We start from the raw sequence: 20,942 nt of genomic DNA, 5'->3' as shown, positions 1-20,942 counted from the left end.
GCTCATTACATTTGCAATGAAGTTGATATCCTTTAATTAGTTATTCTTGAAAAAGAAGACGACAAGGGTTCGAAGTCATAATCTAGGAAGGTATGCATACGTAGGGGGTGTAAACGAGTTGAGTTTGAGCGAGTTTTTCTTGTTCAGGTTTAGTTCGTTTAAATTTTACTTGAGCTCAAGCTTGAGTCGAGCTTAAAGACGAGCCAAAAAAATCGAGCTCGATGATATGTACTTCTTTTTTTTACATGTCCACGTACACAAGGGAAGGGGGATGAGAGATTTAAACTAGTGACCTTCGCTTCATGAGGCGTGGTCCACTGCCGATTAAGTTACCCCTTGGGGACAATAACTTAAAGTACTCTTAAACGACTTAAGAAGCTAGTTTGCATATAAGCATTTGTTTAGCCTAACTAGTCGAGTATGGAGCTTGAGTCAATACAGTAAGGCACTTGGTTTCAAAGAGAGAATATGCATCATTTTATAAATAAGCAAACTTGAAGATTTGTGTTTTCTTAGCAATGTAGGATAAGTTAACAGATTGTATTCAGACTGCATTGGGACAATGCCCCCTACAAATTTTTTTTTTTTTTAAATGTCTCTCTCAATCTCCCTTACCAGTCATAGCGCATCTTTCACCTGAACTCTCATTTCCTACTCTCTAACTCTCGCTCACAAGACATATAGTAATAGCGTTTGGGTCTGTTTAATTCTTCAATAGTTTATGTCTTTTGCAATTTTCCTTAATAGTTTCTAATTGATTCTTCTTTCTTTCGTTTAGGTCTGCTCTAACTGAATCGTGGTCTTTTTAATGATTGCTTTCTCTCTCTCTTTGATCACGAAGAGTCTAGAATTTTTCATTTTCCAACACTTAAATATAAATGCAGTTTTAAAATTTTAATAATTATGAGATTTATAATTAATTATGCATTACTTAGTATTTATATATATACATACACACGAGTTTATACGAACTTGCTCACGAGCCTAACCGAGTCAAGCCGAACTTGCTTCGGTTAATATTCGAGCCAGTATTTATGTTCACGAAGCGCTTTATTTAATAATCGAATCGAGCATAAGCCGAGCTTATACGAGCCAATCTCGAACTTGCGAACGGCTAGCTCACTTAACACCCCTACGCATACGGCTAATTTTGGATTCGAGTTGAAAGGTTTCGGGGAATGGATCGAATTGGGAAGTGGAACCCTCTTTTTTGAGAGATGAGAACAACAAAGGAAGAAGGCGTGGGAAAAGAAGGATGAAGAAGCAATTGCAATTTCCAATGACAGCAAGTGAGGAGAGAAAAATGTTTTGTATTAAAATAATGGATAGAAAAGTTAAGGAAGGGACGAGAAATCTGTTGGTATTGGGTTTAAAAAAGCTACTGAAAGTGCTCCAAAGAGCTAGGCAAGGAAGGGAAAAGAGCAAGGAGGCCAGAAAGGGGGCAATGACTGCCACAAGGCCTTGTTGGTTTCGTCTAGGAGGTGGGCAAAATCCGCCCAAACCCGCATTACTCGACCCGTCCGCCCCGCCCCGCCATGCACATACTGGAATTTAGAGTTAAAAGTGTAAAACCGGGTTAAATTTTTGCAAACCAGGGGCGGGGCGGGTCGCGGTTTGAAATTTTTTCTCATGCGGGTACCCGCCCCGCAACATAAAATGAAAACCCTAATCCTAAGTTCATTGTCTGCTGCTAAAGGAGGATCACGTCCCAGCAGGCTTGACGCCTAGAAGAAACTTTATTTGACTCTTTGACTCTTCCTCTTTCTTCTGAGCTTGAGCCCTTCTCCAGTCCGAGTTTATGGTAGGACGGTAAGACGCAACTCTAATCTAAGGGCGTCTGTGACTCTGTTAGCTGCGGAAGTGTAAATCTAACTTTCTCCATAATTAGATTAGCAAGTGTTAGCTGCGGAAGTGTAAAGCTTTGAAGTCAATGCAGATTTTGGGCTTGCAGCTTATTCCTGGATTTATTGATCTGTTTTCTAGTCAAATATTGGGTCTGTTGGGCTTGAGAAACCCAACCTAGCTGGCCCATCAAATACTGGGTAACTTTCGGCCTTGCGTGTCGTCCAATTGCTGTGGCAGAGTGCCCATATTCGCTCCTCCAAAGCCGACTTCCCTCCCTGCCGTTCCCCTCTCTCTCCCCCATGAAAACCCTATCCCTCTTCTTTGGAAGGAAGAAGGCACGCATAAATTCCCATTGATTAGTTTATAATTTCATGTAAGTACCATTGTTTGATCCTTTTATTTCGTGGTTTGTTTGTGCGTTGGTGAAGATAAATTTTATTCAGCTGTTGGTTTTAGTCATAGCTCATGTTATATCACTTCTAAGTTTCTGGTTGATCATGACGTTATCCTTTTGTTCGAGATTTTGTATGAGAATAGCCAGACTATTTGTCTGGTTATGATGTTAGTTTGTTGCGGATGTTCTGTTTCGTGGTAGGCTTTGGTGGCAAATGTTAGGGATAGATTTCATTAGCTTCAGTCATTATGCTTAGAATATTTATGTGGCTAGTATATGCCTCAGACATTCAGGATTCTGCGACACAATCAACTAAATTGCTCCATTATTATAACGACAATCAAACTTTGCCTTGTGGAAAGCATGCATTGGATAATAAAGATTTTTCAAGGATATATTGTTTAAAATTGCCAATTAAGCTTGCTATGGAGGGTTGTGTTGAGCTTTTTGAGTTTGAATTTATATATCTTTTGGGCCTTTGGCATGCTTATGGGTGAACTTTTGAATTGATTTAGTGATTATCCTTGTTTACTTGGAACAGTTTAAGTACATAAGTTTGTCTGTAGGCCAGTATTTGTGTTTGGTTTATGGCTTATTACTTGTAATAAAATTTATATGAAACTTCTGTTATTCTGTTCTGCATGATTGGAATTTGTTGTTCCGCCTACTCTATCGAGTCAGTGGCATGCTTGGTTCTAATTTGTGTGTGTTTCTGTATTTCTTGATGTGCAAACACCATAGATTATAGAGTACTAAAAGTTAAGATATTATTTAGAGAAATGTTAGAAACTATATTTTTATTTTATAATTATCTTACAATGCTGACATATCAGCCCCAACCAACCATTGAATTTTTTTTTTAATTTTTTTAATTTTTTTTAATAAGGATTGATCCAAAGGTTGGTTGGGATGCTCACATCATTATTGTGGGTAGTCATGGGGATAAAATATGGTTTCTAACATTACTCTATTATTTAAGGACATATTTCACATGTAGTTATGCTGTTTTAGGTTTCTTGAATCTTGACGTAATTGTTTTGGTGCTTCCACTTCCCGGATCTTATTTGCCCCCTCTGCAGTGATGGTATGTATGCTTTGCTTATTACTTGCGTGCGCACACACAAACTTTCTCTCTCTCTCTCTCTCTCTCTCTCTCTCTCTCTCATGTATTGTCATGGATATTTATTGTAACCTATATAGTTTCCTTTCTCCTGATTTTCTATGAATTTTTCACTAGAATTTGGGCCTGTTAATGAGCAACATAATGGGCTTCTTGACTGGCAAGCAATGGGCTTAATTGAGTTCTGAAGGTGCCCTCGTGAGTGGCCAGTTGGCCCCGTCTTGGCATGAGGGGTGACCTAGGAGTGTGAGTCTGGCTCATATTACACTTTGTGAACCAATGCATGACCTTGAATTAGAAGATTGCTTCCGAAACTTCTTTTTTTTGTTGATAAATAACAGATAACCACTGCAAAAAGGTTTTTGTAGAGCTTTATAGTTGCCCATGTAGCACTTTCTGATTAATTTATGAGGTGCCTTGGAAATGACTATTTTGAATTTCGTAGCTGTTTATGGACTACTTACATGTTTAGTACACTGATTACCTATTCATTAGTGAAAAAGATAGGAAAGCACTGGCAAACACTTCATTGCTTAGGGTTTAACTTAGTGGCAGATGCATCAGTTATCTTTCATGACCTAAATGTGCCAACAACCTGATGATCAAGTAATTGGGTGTGAATGTCAGAATGCAGAATGGATTATAGATGCCTGACATCTATTGATTAGGTTGGGCTTATATTTTCCTTTTATGTATTTCTTTTGGTATGTTAGGCACTTCATCATCTTGTACTAAAATAAAGAGACTGGAAACTTTATGAAGCTTTAGGTCTACTTATGGTATTTTAACTAGTTGTACTGTTGGCATTCACATTTTGTTACACTTGGGTTTTGCTTTGCTGGTTTTGAAGTTTGGCCTTTTTGTTATAGCCCTGCTGCTAGGCCATGGGCTAGTGTTATTGTCACCTTTAGTTAACGTTCATTTACTAATATCTTATGAGAAAATTGTTTCAAGTTTGTCACTTTCCTTGGAAAACCATGTATTTCCGTTTGACTGGGGATTTGTTGCAACTGTTTGCTATTGGGTTCTGTAGGCATGATTCTGCACAAGCCATATTTAAGCAAAAGGGAAGATGAAAGAAAATGTTATGTTAGTTTATTGTATGTTACTTGTTGTACAGGCTTCAAGACTTCTTGCCAACTTGATTGTGGTAGGCTCTGGAGTCTTGGCAAGGGCTTTAGTTCAAGCATATCGTCAGGCGCTTTCAAGTATGTTTTTCTGCTTTACTTATAAAAAAAGTATGCTTATTCGCTTCAAATTCAGCGTGGTTGGTTTTTGTTTGAGAGGTTATGGACTCATATAAGTCATGTCAGTCCACGTATGTTCTGTCTGAAGTTCACTTTCAGGTCTATTGTGTCGTGCTGTCTCCAAACACCTTGCAACTTTCACTAAGAGCTTCGTATGAATGATTCCAGATGCCTCAAAATCAGGCGTTGCTCGAGAAACGGCTCAAAATATTATTAAAGCAAACAAATTTATGGCTGAACCGGAGGCAAGGCAGGTACTAGGTGTCACTGAGCACTCATCCTGGGAGGAGATCTTAAAGGTTTTGCTTTATACTTCATTTCTACTATTCATTTAGCTGTCTTGAAGATTGTAGTATTGCATCTTTTTCTGGTTGCTATTTAACAGCATATGACAATCCGCTGTATGCAGAAGTATGACAACCTATTTGAGCAGAATGCAAAGAATGGGAGCTTTTACCTACAATCAAAGGTTCATAGAGCTAAAGAATGCCTGGAAGTTGTTCACCAAAAGAAAGCTCAGGGAACTATGGATGCATGACTTCTAGAGGCTTACTCCACTGCCTTAATTATTTTAGTAAATTGTAGGGTTGTCACTTCCTGCTGTTATCCAAATTCTTTTTCATCTGCATGAGTTGTCATGTGATTAATATGAGATGCAATTTTTTTTTTTTTTGGAATTGTACTGTTTAATTGAACTCGTAGTATTGAAAATTTTGACTTGTGGAATGAATTGGTGATTTAGTTAACATTTACTAATCAATACCTGTCTGCAGAGTGGTACAAATGTAGCAAAAGATGGGTCGGTTTCATTGTTCGTTTGTATGCGACTTTAGAACAGGTATTTTTCCATGTGTGCATATGTACGTATATTGGTACAATGTTAATTTGACAAATTATGCCCAGATTGTTGGGCTAGTGTACTGGGATTTGGGGTAAAATTGGTGTTTACTGTTGTATGTGTTGGAGGTGCATGTGGGCGATATGGGTACAAGGCAACAGGCAATGCCGATTTGCATAGTTTTTTCGTGGGTATTCCTTGAAGATTTGTTATATGCGACTTAGATTTCTTGTTTGGTTTCTGGAATACTTAAATCACAAATGATGATGATGAATACATGTACTTATTCCACGTACTTTATAGTGATTTTGCATGAAAGTAGACCAGATAGAAAAAGGTTGTCGATTGAATGCTTTTGTGTTAATTGGTAATTTTCCTATGGGCTTCGATAAGTTCTCCAATCTTCTCCACCGCAGTAACTTTGCAGTTTTTGAGCCTGGACTAAAGCTGATTGTAAGTCATTTTGGACAAGGATTACTTACAAATTGGGCCCAATATTAAAAAAGCCCACAACTAACTCACCGAGTTAGGGCTTAGCAGAAATGGTCAAAATTTATTCTTATTGATATGAAGCCAGTTAATGAACCGACTTTTTTGGTTTGGTAGGTGAAAATATCTCTACAGTCACCAATTTAACCGATGCCCGGCCCTAATTAATTGCAACAATATTTAAAAATGGCTGGTTTCCATTTGAGTTGAAATAGATGGAGTTTGGTGTTGCAGTAAAGTAATTTTGGTGGGGAGAAGAGATCGTAACGTCATGATAAGGGTTCACGCGGAAAGTGAAGGTGATGATAAGTTGCAGGTAGTGAGGCCAACACGGAGAGTGTGAAGTATGTTCTTCATTCATTCATTCGTTTATGATAGTGGTCGACATCAAGATTATTTATTATTAATTTCTACGTCAACGTGGGAAAGGGTTGACTCGGTGCCAAAACCACTTTCCTAGTTTAATTAGTTGGAAGTTGTAGTTTAGCAAGGGAATTAAGGATGGATCGATAAGGATGATAGATTAGGGAAGTCGTAGTTTAGCAAGGGAATATTGGGAGGGACGGAGGAAGGGACGGAGGGAGGGAGCGTCTACGGATATGATGAGTTGATAGGTTGCATTGTTTTGGTTGAAAGATGTAAACAGGAGAAGAAGAAAACAAAAAGAATCTAGAAGATGTGGGGAGGGGGAGGCGGAAATTGATGAAAGAGTTAAGAAAGAAGCAAAGCAATGGCCGCAAAGTTTGAAAGCAGAGAGGCGACCGCGACAAAAGCACCCGTACGAAATCGGCTATACCAGGCGCCGAAGTAGGCCGATCGTCATAATGAATCCAACTATCTTCCACACTTGGCGTAGAGCCCACGCCAAAGAGTCAATCGATCCTTCATTAATTTGTTGGCTTCATTAATTAGTTAGCTAGCTAGCTCTCTAATTAAGCACGCAATATCATCAGCTTCTATCACCCAGCAAACATGGCCGGCCTCTTTTTCATGTGAACCGAATTTGGTCTCAAAACCATTAAAAATATAATTATCATGTTGGATTGCATCATCTTTTTAAGTTTATATCTGAATCATCACTTGCATAAAGTCGTCTTGTTCTGATCCTTTTTTTACTATTAACCCATCATTAATTTGTCTTATTACGTGGCTTCGATGCTTCCGCTCACTATCAATATTCAAAGCCAGATAGTCTTTATTGACCAAATTAGGAATCAAGTAACTATCATATATATATATATACCCACGAGAGAACTAAGAATATTAGGCTTCTTTCCATTCTCAACATTAATTTAATTAGGCTCTTCTCTCACAACAATTATTTTTCTTTATTATTTTATATTATAACACCTTTTTTTTTTTTTTTCAAACCAAAATAATACCTCTCAAAACACGTTTACAACAAACCGAGGCATCAAAAGAAATTTTTACAATATTGGTCTAACACAATCCAAAAAAAAAAAAACAATATGAATCACGCCGTTATATACCACTAAAACATGTTACAAATATCTTACAAAGTTGACGTAATAAGGTTTAATAGCCATTGTATATATATTTTTTAACAATAACTAATCCAAAGGCTATTAGACAATCTTGACACACTAATTTTATTGTATATTTGTGAGAGGTTTGTGCAACATGCATGTGTTGCAGTATCTCAATTTTAAAGGGTCGTAGGTGAGTGACCACTGACCAAGGAGTCGAAGCAATTGCGGAGACCCATGATAGCTCACTTTTGTCGTAAATAGCCGAATTCCATGACCACTCGGGGTTCCACACTAGTAAGCAGTTATAAAGACTACACCTAATCTCAGCAGCGCCATGCCCACAGCTTGTTAATTAATCTAAACCAAAAGAGAGATATCAACTATCTTTCGGCCTCTATGAGATCATCACCTACGCAAAGCCATACATGCACTTTAATTTGTTTCCTTTTCCCCTTTACTTACCCATGCTTGCCGCACCATTCCAAGAGCTTAAATATCCTGCATGCTGTGTTTTTTTTTTTTTTTTTTTTTTTAATATATATATTTATTTCTTGTTTCATCTTTATTTATTTATTTATTTGATTATTACTTTCCTGCAGGTTGATATATATATATATATTTATATATATATGCGGTCCAACAGTACTTCTGCAATCGCCTCACAGCAAACTATATAGATATATATGAAGGAGCTAGTACGGGAAACCAATTGATATAGAACGCATCCATTGCCAATACATGCACGCCTACCTACTTACATCATCTCCATGGAAAACCCAGATGCTCCGAATTCATCATTTTTGTATATAAGTAGTATCCCCAATAAGTTGGAAAGGCTCTCTAGCTAGTCTCTAGCTAGCTAGCCGCACATGCAGTACTTCACCACTTGTTGGGAGAGGGAGAGCAAAACTTCTGTATGTATATAAAGTCTATGGAATTTAATGCCAATATTATATATATGGAGCTGCATCTCTGCTAAATGGTTCATTTTTGTTTGATCAGTAATCTAAATATATATAGAGAATATCGTACGTGTCAAAGTTGAAATTTTCACCAAAACTGCACATTGCACCTCAGTTTATCTTGCAAAATTTCATCAAACACTTGTTAATTAATTATTCTTAAGTTGAAGAAAGTTTCATAAAAAAAAAAAATATAAACAAATTAAGGTGCGGAAAAGGAATAACATAAAACCCGCCCTTCAGCAAACTATCATTTTGAGTGACTGGTGTCAAAGCTGTCTCTCCTGTTCTTATGAGGAGGCAGATTAGTGCGAGAAGAAGACGAACTACTACTACTTCCAAACGGCGTCGAAAATCTTAGAAGCTGATCTTGTTGCTGCTGCTGGTGTTGAGAAGATGCCGACGAAGATGTAGTTGATGAGGTTTGCGAAGCAAATACTTGTTGGCCGTGCAGAGTTGGTGTAGGCGTAGCCTGAAGAAGTTGTGCATCATATTGAAAAAGATTGGGAATATTGTATGTTTGTTGAGGAGGAGGAGGATGATGCATGATATGATTAAGGCTTGGGTCGAGATCAGGAAGTTGCGAGTCTGGACGAGTAGTAGTGAGGTAACCTATTTCGTTTCTCCCTTGAACTCTTTCCGGGAAGTTAAGCTTTGCTTTGCTTCCTTTGAACCTCAGAGCTGCTTCATCATAAGCAAGAGCTGCACCCTCAGCCGTCTCGAATGTCCCAAGCCAAACTCTTGCTGCTTTTTGTGGGTCTCGAATCTCGGCTGCCCATTTTCCCCAAGGCCTCTGCCTTACTCCTCTATAGTGTCTTCTCCTCGTGTTCCCTTCATTCATATATATATATATATATATACATATATATATATATATATATATATATATATAGGGATCCATCATGTATATATATGGTTAATTAATTAAGAAAAGAAACTAAGCAAGCTCGATCCATATAGTTAATTAACTAATTTGAAAGAGATAAAACCAAAGATGGAACCCTAGCTAGCTAATCAATTTTCAGTGAGTGCAACATCCCTAGCTACATAGATCATGATGATCAACAGTCAGTTAACAAGCTAATTAATTAGTGTTCATAATTAAAACATATATAGAAAAAATTAAGGATATTTAATACCTTGATCTAGAGTAGTCGGTTGATGTTGTGGTTGATCCGTTGTGGCAGCAGGAATTAGTTGGGGTGTGACGAAGGGATTTGCATGCAGGTGATGATGTTCTCTGTTACTAATAACTTGAGATAGGGCTGAAACCATGGCAGACATGTCTTGCTGGGATCGAGCCGAGTAGACAGGGAAGTTATCCTCCTCCGCTTTCTCCTCCTCTTCATTGGGAGGAAGGGGCCTCTTCCCATGCATGTTTCCGATCCACTTTTACGTTTATATACGACGTCTTATATCAATTGTTTCACCAAATCATGCACACTACTTACAAGCATACCTAGCTAGAAGGAGATCAGAAGAAGAAAGAAACCAGTACTGATGAAGAAGAAGGAAGATAGGGTTTTTATATCTACCCCTAACTGTTTTTGGTGTGAACATTGACTTCACACACTCGTTTTGTTCTACTTTTGACCTTTTTCTTTTCCGGTTTTGTGTTGGGTGTGGTTGTGCCCATTAACCTTATTATCCTATATATATATATATATATATATATATATATATATATATATTGCACATAAAATGACAAAAATACTTATGATAAAAAAAAATGAAAGAAAAAAAATTCCTGAATTATATGGGTAATTTTTTTCTTTTTTGTACAAAAGGAGACATTAATTGCAACCATAATGGTAATTTAAGGAAGGATATTGCACAATAAAAATTTACAAATTACTTAAAATTACAGAAGGATTCACAACCAACCTTAATATCAATGTCGTCATTAATATTTACTAGTGAATTAGAAAAAAACAAAATGTCATTACTAGTTGAAAAATGATCAATTGAAGGTCACTCGTCAATCGTCATGCATATATATGTGATATGTGTACGTGTGTGTGAGAGAGAGGACAATATTGTGGAGATTTTTTTCATTTCCTCTTATTTTTTATTTTTTTATTTTTTTATTTTGTAAATGGGACGATTGGTGCCCCCTTTGAATTTTAGATTCAGATTGAGTAACTACCACACACGTGTATTTATGTGACGATGTGTACACATACATGATAGACACAAAAAGTTTTCCTTACTTACAATAACGAATCCATCCGGATCAGAAGTGAAAAAGATCCTCCTCTGTAACCCTTTCCTTATTCAATTAAAAAAAAAAAAAAAAACGAGCTAGGCAGGCTCAAATTCATCCAACAAAAACAAAATTAGTTGAAACGTTACTTTTCAAACCATCTTATTATTATTATTATTATTATTATTATGTATATTAATTATTCATATTTGTGATATCTTCTTAATGTGGGACTTAATTATATATATTGAGATAAACACTCCACAATTGGCATTTTCGTCTTTTATTAAGGAACTATATATTCTCCGTTCCTGCCAAAGTATTATTATTATTATTATTACATGTTGATAAAATGTTCCCAAGAGCTTGCTAATTATTTGATATCTTTAAAGCATCTTATTAGTGTCCGTTTGATTAGTTGTTTTAAGACGTATAGTTTGAAAAAAGTAGTGATTTCAAAATGTAGTTAATGAAAATACGAACGAAACATTTTAAAAACAAAGGCAAGCGTTTTGAACTTTAAAATTGTGTGTTTTTTAAAATGCATTCTCTTGCTATGCAAAAACATGAATTTTTCACATTTTCAAATCACCATTTTTTTAAAACGTCCTAAACAAGACATTTTCTGCTATTTTGTTTTAAAATACACACTAGACCTATCATGGGCAAAACATTCCCTTAAAACGCCTTTCTTTGTAAGGGATTCTTTTCTTCTATAAGAGTTTTTCTAGCAAGTCTGCTTGATTGTGTTTGTACTTCATTGATTGATATGAGAGATTTACTCATTCAAAAAAAAAAAGTAGTAAAGAGTAGGCGACAATTGGAGTTACAGAATATGACTTTTTGTAATTATTTATTTTAAGAAAAATTGTGAATAATCAAAAGACCAAGGTTAAACATTAAACATGTGCGTCCTGCATGCATTTGTAGTTGTACAAGGATCATCTTTCAACGCCGAAAGAAATTCGATGGCAAAAACATTGAATCCATGTCAAAAGCGAGGACAGATTTTCACCTTTGGTCGGTGGTGACTGTCTATGTCTGACGGCTATATACATGAGAAATGTTAAAGGCCCAACTTTTTTGCCTAACAAAAGTCCAACTTTTACCTTCTTTTTTTTTTTTTTTTTTTTTTTTCTAAAAAAAACAAAATGAAAAATGAAAAAAATGTCTAAAGCAACCCTATCTATTTTTGGCCTTTCTTTTATTTAGTATTTTTTTTAAAATAAAAAATGGTATTTTTCTTCATAATAATGACATTTTCTTAAAAAAAAAAATGACATTATTATGAAAAAAATACCATTTTTCATTTTTTAAAAAATACCAAATAAAATAAAGACAAAAAATAGATAGGGTTGCTTCAAACATTTTTTCTATTTTTTATCTTATTTTATTTTTAAAAAATAAATAAGGTAAAAGTTAGACTTTTGTTGGGCAAAAAAGTTAGGTCCCTATCATTCCTCTATATATATATATGCTCCACGTGGCCATGTATGAAGGTGGTACTGGCGAAATGGGTCAGCTCAAATCCACACCCTGCAGGTTTCGGGCCTTCATATCCAAAGCAAAGTAACCCTCCACCGAGTTTTTACCCTCCACCTAGACGATTTTTTTTTTTTTTTTTTTCGAGTTTCTGATTGATAGTCTCTTTTAGTACTTTTTGGGCCGGAATGCCCGTGAGAACTATTAGGGCTGACAATTGTTTTACACTAACCCATAAATCTAACCTTTTAATTAAATTGGTCAAATTAAAAAGAAAATAATCTTATACTCGTGCTTCAACATAACCTGAATCGGACCTAACATAAAATTAGCAAATTAAAGTTAACATATATGATTTTATACTCATACCTTAATACAACATGAATACAAGATGCAAACTCGAATTTACCACCCCTACTGGCAGCAAGTGCCAATAATCTAGAAATTCAGCCAGGTATCGCATTCAAGCCAAGAGACATGACATCTAAGCAAGTGAGAAATTTGAGAGAAAAGTGCATTCTAAAACTCATTCTTCTCCATTATCATTCAAGTAGTGTCTTGGAAAGATACAATTGTTGCTCAACTACGCTTATTTTGAGGTTCCAACCCAGAAAAAAAAGGAACTGCTTTGAGCCTTTGAGCGGTCAAGCCAGTAGTTTCTGTAGACAAGCCTCTATAATTTGACTAAGGAATGTGCAGCCGTCTACAGCTAACGGACAAAAGGGCTTTGTAATGAATCTTTGGAGCAGATGTGATGATGCGATAGAATATACCCCCTCTAATGAGGCCACCCATTAAAAACCTGAAAAACCAAGGTGGCCGAAACGAAGGTGAACCAATTATAGAAAATTTGATTTCATTATGTACAATTCTTTACATTCTCATGAAATTGGTTGGATTTCTCTGGTCCGCATGTAGGTTAAAAATTGCGTCGGTAATTCTGCAAGAAGTGCTTGAACAACTGAAATCTCTCCACCTGCAAATGCAATCACAGCCCAAACAGACTATTGCTAAAATTTCTGCTACAAGTTGGCATGTGAACCAAATAAAAATTACGGGGAATTGACTTACTCTGTACATCCCGGAACGGAACAAACTGGACTATATCACGCGAAGCAACACGTCCGGTTGAGCTTTCAAGTCTCTCTCCCTTATCTGCATCTAGAATCTGTATAACAATGAGAGTTGAGAAAATTATTTACATTGAATAATCAAAGCTTTAATCCTGTACCAAATACGCAGAGACAAACAAACAACACAGAAAGAAAACAAAGAAGAAGAATAAAATACCTCCATTTCTTTGAAGTCAGCTCCTCCAACTCCAACTATAAGGATCGATAATGGCAGGTCAGACGCTTTCACAAGGGCATCTTTGGTTTCTTGAAGATCTGTTACTACTCCATCCTAAGAACAGAAGTGGGATCTCAAGAAAAGGGGGGAATTTAATATTGAAAGGACATACTACTGTTGATCAATTAAAACAGAACTTTTTGATTCTTTAACAACATGGAAGAATCTATGATATCCCGAAAAGCAAGTGCAGAACAAGCCACTGACAAAAAGGTAGACAGTAACTAAGTTTAAGTATCATCCGTATTAACCAAAACCACAATATATGGAACCTTCGTAAGTGAATATGAAAAAATAATCCGAAGATCCCAATTAAAATTCTTACCGTGATTATTAACAAAACAAAGTATTTTCGTCCACTGTTTGCAAGAGAGTGGCTGGCAATTAGAGCAGCATTACTAATCACAGGTCCAAAAAGAGTAGGCCCTGCAAGAGAAACGTTAAGGAGGGCACTTGTATATGCCATCATAATTCCTTGGATTCCTTCAACCTGAGAGAAATAAGCTTATATATGCTTAATATAAAGGCTTCAAAACAAAATTATCTAATGTAACAAAAACAAGAATAGATTTTACAACCATCATACCTCACTGTGATGACTACTACCGTTCAAGTTGAAACAATGAGAGACTGGACCATCGATTGGTCGTGCTCCAAATCCCCAAGCAGGAAAGCGCTTGTCTGAATCATAAAACTGCAACACCTCTCCAACTTCAACGATTGCCTGAAAAGCAACGGACCACCGTCAGAAGGATATGTCCAAAAATAAGTTTTAAGATAATAAGTACAGAAGGGACTGATTTCTCACTCTCTGGTATGCATTTAGCCGTCCTGAGTGATCAATATAATGTAAGGAATCAGGGAGGCGGGGATTTCCATTTGAAGCTGATAGAAAAGAATGACACTTAGTTCATAATAAGATATTTGCGGTACCTAACACCTATACATAACTTGTCTTAGATGATTCAAAGTTAACGTTCTTTTTTCAAAGAAAAATTAAGAACAAAAAAAGAGAGATGAGAATTAACAGGGAAACTATGAACTCAAAAGGAACTAGAAGTAACAGTGAATATTGCAAAAGTTTGTAGGCCTATAACCGCTCTCATGACAATCAACAATTCTATCATATAATAAAACCATGAACCACCCAGAGATACCTTTAACTTGCAAGGAAGCTCAAATTCTATCATTTATGATATACCCCATATATAAGCAGGCATTCTAATAGGGACATTGACAAAGTAGCTATAAGAAAGATGAGGAGAATGCGACGGATATAGTGACACTATACTTCAGGAGAGTGCTTAGACATACTAAAAGAACAATCTTGCCTCGAGACTGTATCAAGTGTTGTGAAATCAGGAAAAAAAATGTCAATGAAGCAAGCATAACTGAAACAAGGATGTTGAAATGAATAAAAGGCAAGACAAAAGCGTGTATTAGGATATGGTATAAATGACAGCTTAACATGTAGTGCCCAAAAAGAAATATCAAAATGCATTTCACATTTAAATTTTTATAAAGAAAAAGAAAAGTATTCAGTCTGTAGGAAGAAAATTCGCAGGTAAAGTAAACAAGTTGGTTGCATAGATGAATACCAGTGAAATCAATAGCCACCATGAAATTCATTTCACACCCCCCAGCTAAATAATCTAAGAAACTGTGTTTTGTACTCTGGGAAAACTTGTCCACAAATAGCTGGCTCTTTAGTACCTGCATAATATTCAGAAACCTTCAAACTAAAGGAGAAAACTTTGGGCAACACAGGATGCAAAATAAACTTCATACACATAACTGGACCTTGTTCTGGTAATTATGCCCAACAGAAGTTGGTAAAAATAAATTTTCGCCTTGCCCACTAGAATGTAGCTTTTCCAAATCTGCTAAAGATTTCCGAACTTCTCTGATAATTCAACAAGCATAGTCAGTATTATGGTCTACAGATAGCAGGAGAAAGTGAAGACACAGCTAAGATCTCAATTTACCCAATCAAATCATGCTTTCCACTGCTATTGAAGTTAAAACACTCTATTACTAGTGGATTGTCCTGCAAGTTAATTTGGAAAAGGAAAATGAGAAGGCAAGCAATAAACAGACCAGGATGTGTAGCATCTTACAGGCAAATTTGCAAAATCTAAATCTGACAACAACATCTGCACATGTTTACCGGACGGTTGCCAACTGGAGCACCAATGTGAGTATCTTTGTATAATGAAAGACAGCCCCACAATGGACCAACTTGACACCTCTACCACTCTCAATTTAGAGATGCAAGGAAAAAAAAACATACGAGCAAGAAACCTATAAGAAAGGAAAAAGCTGGACATGAGACAACTACTATTGTCCTATCAGGGCATAGCTGCCACCAAGCTCCAATAAGCAAGCAAACCTTGGAGCGTCCATCTAATAATAACATAGCATACATAGGATGGAAACAAATGAAGGAAGCCTATAGCAAAGGACGCCAGATGTCTAGTAGTAGATGCAGACTCTAACTATTGAAGGTAAAATCCCTTATACCTTGCTTCCAACCTGTTGAATATTCAAAAATACTGGCTTCCAAGTCGGCTTGAGGTCACCCTTTATCACTTCCGTTTTGCAAACTGGAATTTGGATCCCACTTTCCACAACTTTTGATATTACCAAAAAGGGGCCCTGCACAATGAGTCAAAATACGGAGAGATGCATAACTAAGGTTCCTCATAATACCTAAGAATATATAAAGAAATCAACAACTTGCAGCCCATACACTTCTTGAGAAGAGATCCTTAGATTCCAAATCCGAACACCTAAATATCATCTCCATTGTGGTTTTGGAACTAATGCATTCCTCAGCATGCACAGTAAGCTTTCCAAGGTTTCTCGCACGGTTTGATCCCATAGATTCTTCTCTATGTACAAGATCTAGGGTCAATGACCTGTCTGATTTAGTGATTATCTGCACAGACAAACACAAAAATGTTGAAGGTTTGATATATTGGAATTTCAACTATCACTAAATGTAATGAACTTCATGGTTCAGTTAAGGCCTCTTGGAAATATACAAGGTAAACACGTGTATTTTAAGGTTTCCACAAGCACAAGAGAATCTGGGGGATAGTATCCATAGGTGAAAGGGGGGAAAAAACTAGAACTATGGATCAACTTTTGACATGTTTGACAGATGCTCATATGAGGGTTCTCATTGTTCAGTGACTCCAACAGTGAAGGAAGACTTAAGTTTGCGTGGTCTCTATTTTGTACCTGAGACAGTACACCACTTCCCTCACCAAGAAATTGCTGCTCTTCCAGCTTAAGCATCTGCACAAGTTAAATTGTCCATTATGAACTTATTTTTTAGGCTTCCATGCACTTGAATGAGAGTCACATGTAGCAACATTGTGTACTGTGGCTCACAAGCATTTGCTCAAAACATTGAGATCATATTCATGATATCAATATAACAAAAACATACAAATATTACTCTAGTAAACACATTATTAATATATACTGTACAAAAAGCTGTTCAGAAAAATCAGATGAACAATTATGCAACTAACAATGTGTATCTAGCATTCCCATAATTCTCTTTCTCCTTCTGCTTGTAGGCTAGGGGCGGGCAGTAGGAGATCTAGAACTACTTCGTGTCAAATATCTAGGTGTGCTTATAGATTTGGCCATTAACATGTTAAAGATTTATTGCTCTAGTTTATGACATTTAAAAGTAGACAATGGTCAATTTGAAGCTTAGAGATTTTGAACAATCAGGTTGAAGAGAGACCCAGAGGCAGAGATATTTTACCGTATTAATCAAGATTATAAAGAGATGCACGCAAAAGAATACGTGCCAACTAGGCAGTGCGAATAAAAAAGAGGAAAATAACTAGTTCAAAATTACTACAAAATGATAAAAGAGAAAGTAGAACTTTGATAGAACAACTGATAGAAGAACAATTTACTGCTGCTTGGGTCAAAGAAAGCTATCCCAATTTCTACTCCAGTACACTCTTGTTTATTGGATTATCATATATTACATTTTAAATAAATGAAGAAGGATATATAAATCACCCTGTAGAGATTAAAAGATCACTTTATTACGAGAGCATCATATTTTAGAAATTTTTTTTATGAGCTGCAAATAGCTCAATATAGTCATCAACTAGCTAAGTAACACTTTCATAATCTGCCTAAATCCTGTACGTAATGAAGGATCAATTGTCAAAACAAATCCCAACTCTGAGCAAGGCGAATAAAACTACAATTATCTCTAAGAATATGAGATTGTGCTTCTATTATGTTCAATGCTAAGATAAGGAAAATTCCATCTATCCATCAAACATTTGTAATATTTTCTAGATTTGATATATCCTTCTAACTTTAAACAATTAAGAATTATAATGAATCGTTAGTAATCAACCAAGCTGAAGCTCACTGAAAATTTTATATCAGGAATTGAATCGCTCCTTTCAGCATCATGAATCAAATCATCCACTTCAGATAAATGGTCAAGCAGACTAGCTCATGTTGTTTCTCACCACTTTAACAAAGTAGTAAAAAGGCTAAAACAACTCACAGTGTTGTTACACAGAATGACTTAAATATAAAACAAACAATTATTAAAAAATAAAATAAAATAAAATAACCAGGAACCCTCTTGAACCAAAGAACAAAAATAAAGGAGCAGATACAGCTCGGGGAAAGATATATACCTTTACATCTACATTGTGGAACTGAGTGTCAACATCATACACATGAAACCTGTGATAATTGGTGATTTCAAAAAGTATCTTACAGTGAAACCAGTAAAGTGCACATTTGGTGGATAAACTGGAGAGATGTTAGAATTATACTTACACCAAAGTCTGCACAATATGAAACTGATAAGTGATGGTATGTTTTGTAATCCACTTGGGATTCAACGAATTTAGAACTACTTCAGTGCGGCCAAGCTCTTCAAGTACCCCATCTCTTCCTTTGGTATAAACAATTACCATGGGATCGCTCTATAGAACACAAAACTTATAAATAACAGGATAAACTTTTTGCAACGGCATAAAAATGAAGCACGATAGCATAGTAAGGAGAAGGGATTATTAATCATGATAATCATGGAGTCCAGAACCAACATTCCTGACAATGTTATGAGAGAGAGAAAACAACTGAGCCTGAAAACATCACCATTAAAGAGAAATAGCATGTTGCCTGTTGGGTAAGTTAATTAGCTTATAACTAATAAAATTGTTCACGATTAGAACTTCTTCTGGCTGCCATTAGTGTAAGGCTATGGTGTGTGATCATGTAATTAAGTAGATGAATCTATCTAACATCATCTCGCACAAGAGAAGTCGCCTCAAGAGGCACATTGACAGGTAAATCAGAAAAGAAAAGAACAAATGTTGATGAATGTATCTAACCCCACCCACCCATTAAAAAGTAAAGCAACAAACCTTGGAGAGCACATCTCGATCGCGCAAGTCCGAAGCAGAGTATGATAACTGCATAAGAATATTTTTCACAGACAAAAGTCAATGAAGGAGGCGAAAACTAAGCTAAATTAACAAGTCGTTGTATGAAAAGAAACAAAAAGACCAAGAAGAAAAAAAATATGAGAATCATTTGTTCGTCGGAGCTGTCACGGTTTTAGCTGTACTAGAAATCCTTACAAGAACACGTAGAGGTCAAATAGCCCACCACCAGCAGAGAAGAAAACGTTATTTTCGATGTAAAAAAATTCAAGCTGAAGAATCCAAAAAATTAGGCCTCTCTTGCCAATAGAAGTGAAGTGAAATGAAATTGAGTTGAAATGGAAAGGTCAAATAGAGTTCACATCCTGATCGAATAAAGGCCTTTGCAATCAGCAGCAAACACAATTTGGCAGAGTGAGCAGACAACGAGTATTTTTGAAAGCGAAGGAAGAAAAATTGACATAGAAAAGATGCCGTACAAGTTACAAGATGTTGTAAAACAAGTGGATTCAAAGCAGTGGCGGAAATGAGGAACTCCAAAATAAGGGGGTTTAAATGGTGAATTAGGTAGCTAAAGCAAAAATCAGCGTAAACCAAAGAGAGAGAGAGAGAGAGAGAGAGAGAGAGAGAACCTCGATCTGAGAGAAGAGACCGTGGCCGCGAGACTTGAGGAAGTGACCGACGGCGTCGTTGGGAGCGTTGTTCGGGTTTCCCATAGAAGCGGCGGTTCCGCCAACGGCCGTCCTTCCGCCCGCCTCGTCGGAGCAGCAATTCCCCATGCCCAACAACTCGCCTCAGCTGCCTGCCTGGGCTATCAGACAAACAACGAATCTATATTCTTCCTATGGCCCCCACTTGGTGGGTCTATTCGTGTTTTCTTTTATTTCTTTTTCAGTTCTTAGAAATTACTCATCCATATATATATATATATATACAAAGGGAGAGAGAGAGAGTAGTTAAATAAAAGCGCGTTTTTGATTTCGTCCATTTTCAATTACTCTGATCAGCTCGTAAAAAGGTTGGATCCTATGCGGAACTTTTTTGCCAGGAAATTTACACCTTTTTCCGCTGTTTCTATCTATTTTCTATAGCCACGTTGGACTGACTACTGAGTACTGACTAGCTGAGCCCATTGACCACGCTAGAGTATTTTGAGAAAGTGAGATGGTTAATTTACACACTTTTACCTCTCACACTCTTAGTTACGCACGTACTTATTAAAGCGACAGTAAAAGTTATTATTACATGATTCATATATTAATATATTGGATATGTAAATCTAATTCAAAAAAAAAAAAAAAACAATTCGATCTGTGTTCTTCGCAATGCGTGTCTGATACCAAATTAATAATTTGGTCTCCTATTAATGTTAAAGCGTGCACATAAAATTTCATTTCTATAGTCCATCGTTTCAACAGGATTTTCTTTTTCTTTTTCTTTTTTTTCTTGATAAAATAAGTTCTTATGTGTTTTTGGCTTGAAATTAAAGAGAAAAGAAGAATATCGTAGTGTAGGAAGATAATGATGAATGGGAAAAAGAAAAAGAAAATGCTGGATCTAGCTAGCTTGGGTGGCAATCATGGGCGGCATAGTTTTTCTTAGTTTAGGGCGATGCTACATGAAACTTGAAGGAAGCATTTCCTGCTGGAACTCACTTAGATGATGATATGTGTTGTGTATTAATTCATTAAAGGATACCAAAAAGATTTTGGGACCCCAAGCTGACATACAAACTAAAGCAAAAGGCTTCTCTATGTCTGCTGCTAAGTGGCATGGATTGGGGTCCCAGCGCCAACGTGCTTGCTGCTGCCTCCCTCTTCAAAAGATCATAGCATAATAATTCACCCATTCTTCCCTGTAACCCTAGCTAATGTGCCTGCAGGCTGCACTGCACCCCCATCAAAAGCAATTTTCATTCCCCTGGAAGAAATTAATTAAGGATATACTTTGATTCCAAATAACTCTAGCTGTAATTTTCAATATTCTTCGCAGGCCTACGTACTATTTGGAAGTTAAGAGTTGGGATAGCAAAATTGTTAGAGATTTCAAAGAAGAGGTCCATATATATTGGATGTCTG

The 20,942-nt window shown here is 36.4% G+C and overlaps 3 protein-coding genes across 4 annotated transcripts; 1 reads left to right on the top strand and 2 right to left on the bottom strand.

The window, feature by feature from the left end:
* The first annotated feature begins 1,750 nt into the window (after positions 1 to 1,750).
* On the top strand, positions 1,751 to 5,358 carry LOC132176326 (Protein Transporter, Pam16). 2 transcript variants are annotated; one of them, XM_059588501.2, is made up of 5 exons: positions 1,751 to 2,218; positions 3,251 to 3,323; positions 4,480 to 4,567; positions 4,775 to 4,905; positions 5,016 to 5,358. In XM_059588501.2, the coding sequence occupies exons 2-5, from the start codon at positions 3,321 to 3,323 to the stop codon at positions 5,142 to 5,144; spliced, it is 351 nt and encodes a 116-aa protein (XP_059444484.1). In that variant the 5' UTR covers positions 1,751 to 2,218; positions 3,251 to 3,320; the 3' UTR covers positions 5,145 to 5,358. The 2 variants fall into 2 exon arrangements, with proteins under 2 accessions (XP_059444484.1, XP_088371150.1); XM_088515024.1 differs by lacking the exons at positions 1,751 to 2,218; positions 3,251 to 3,323 and having other exon boundaries at positions 3,367 to 4,567.
* Positions 5,359 to 8,500: 3,142 nt separating this feature from the next.
* LOC132175894 (Integrase-type DNA-binding superfamily protein) lies at positions 8,501 to 9,892 on the bottom strand. The gene is made up of 2 exons (XM_059587986.2): positions 9,525 to 9,892; positions 8,501 to 9,216 (listed from the first exon to the last, which is right to left on the bottom strand). Exons 1-2 carry the CDS (start codon positions 9,760 to 9,762, stop codon positions 8,636 to 8,638), a joined length of 819 nt encoding a protein of 272 aa, XP_059443969.1. The 5' UTR covers positions 9,763 to 9,892; the 3' UTR covers positions 8,501 to 8,635.
* A 2,691-nt stretch (positions 9,893 to 12,583) lies between these two features.
* On the bottom strand, positions 12,584 to 19,758 carry BON1 (Calcium-dependent phospholipid-binding Copine family protein). Its single transcript, XM_059586919.2, has 16 exons — positions 19,497 to 19,758; positions 18,847 to 18,894; positions 18,254 to 18,402; positions 18,109 to 18,157; positions 16,664 to 16,720; positions 16,170 to 16,358; positions 15,941 to 16,075; positions 15,406 to 15,467; positions 15,221 to 15,323; positions 15,019 to 15,133; positions 14,229 to 14,305; positions 14,007 to 14,144; positions 13,746 to 13,910; positions 13,361 to 13,474; positions 13,142 to 13,238; positions 12,584 to 13,046 (listed from the first exon to the last, which is right to left on the bottom strand). The coding sequence occupies exons 1-16, from the start codon at positions 19,641 to 19,643 to the stop codon at positions 12,952 to 12,954; spliced, it is 1,740 nt and encodes a 579-aa protein (XP_059442902.2). The 5' UTR covers positions 19,644 to 19,758; the 3' UTR covers positions 12,584 to 12,951.
* Positions 19,759 to 20,942: the final 1,184 nt, after the last annotated feature.

This window comes from Corylus avellana, chromosome 3 (assembly GCF_965113065.1).
Source record: "Corylus avellana chromosome 3, dhCorAvel1.hap1.2, whole genome shotgun sequence".
Lineage (NCBI taxonomy): Eukaryota > Viridiplantae > Streptophyta > Magnoliopsida > Fagales > Betulaceae > Corylus > Corylus avellana.
Note: the sequence above shows the minus strand (reverse complement) of the source record. Positions and strands in the feature narration are given on the sequence as shown.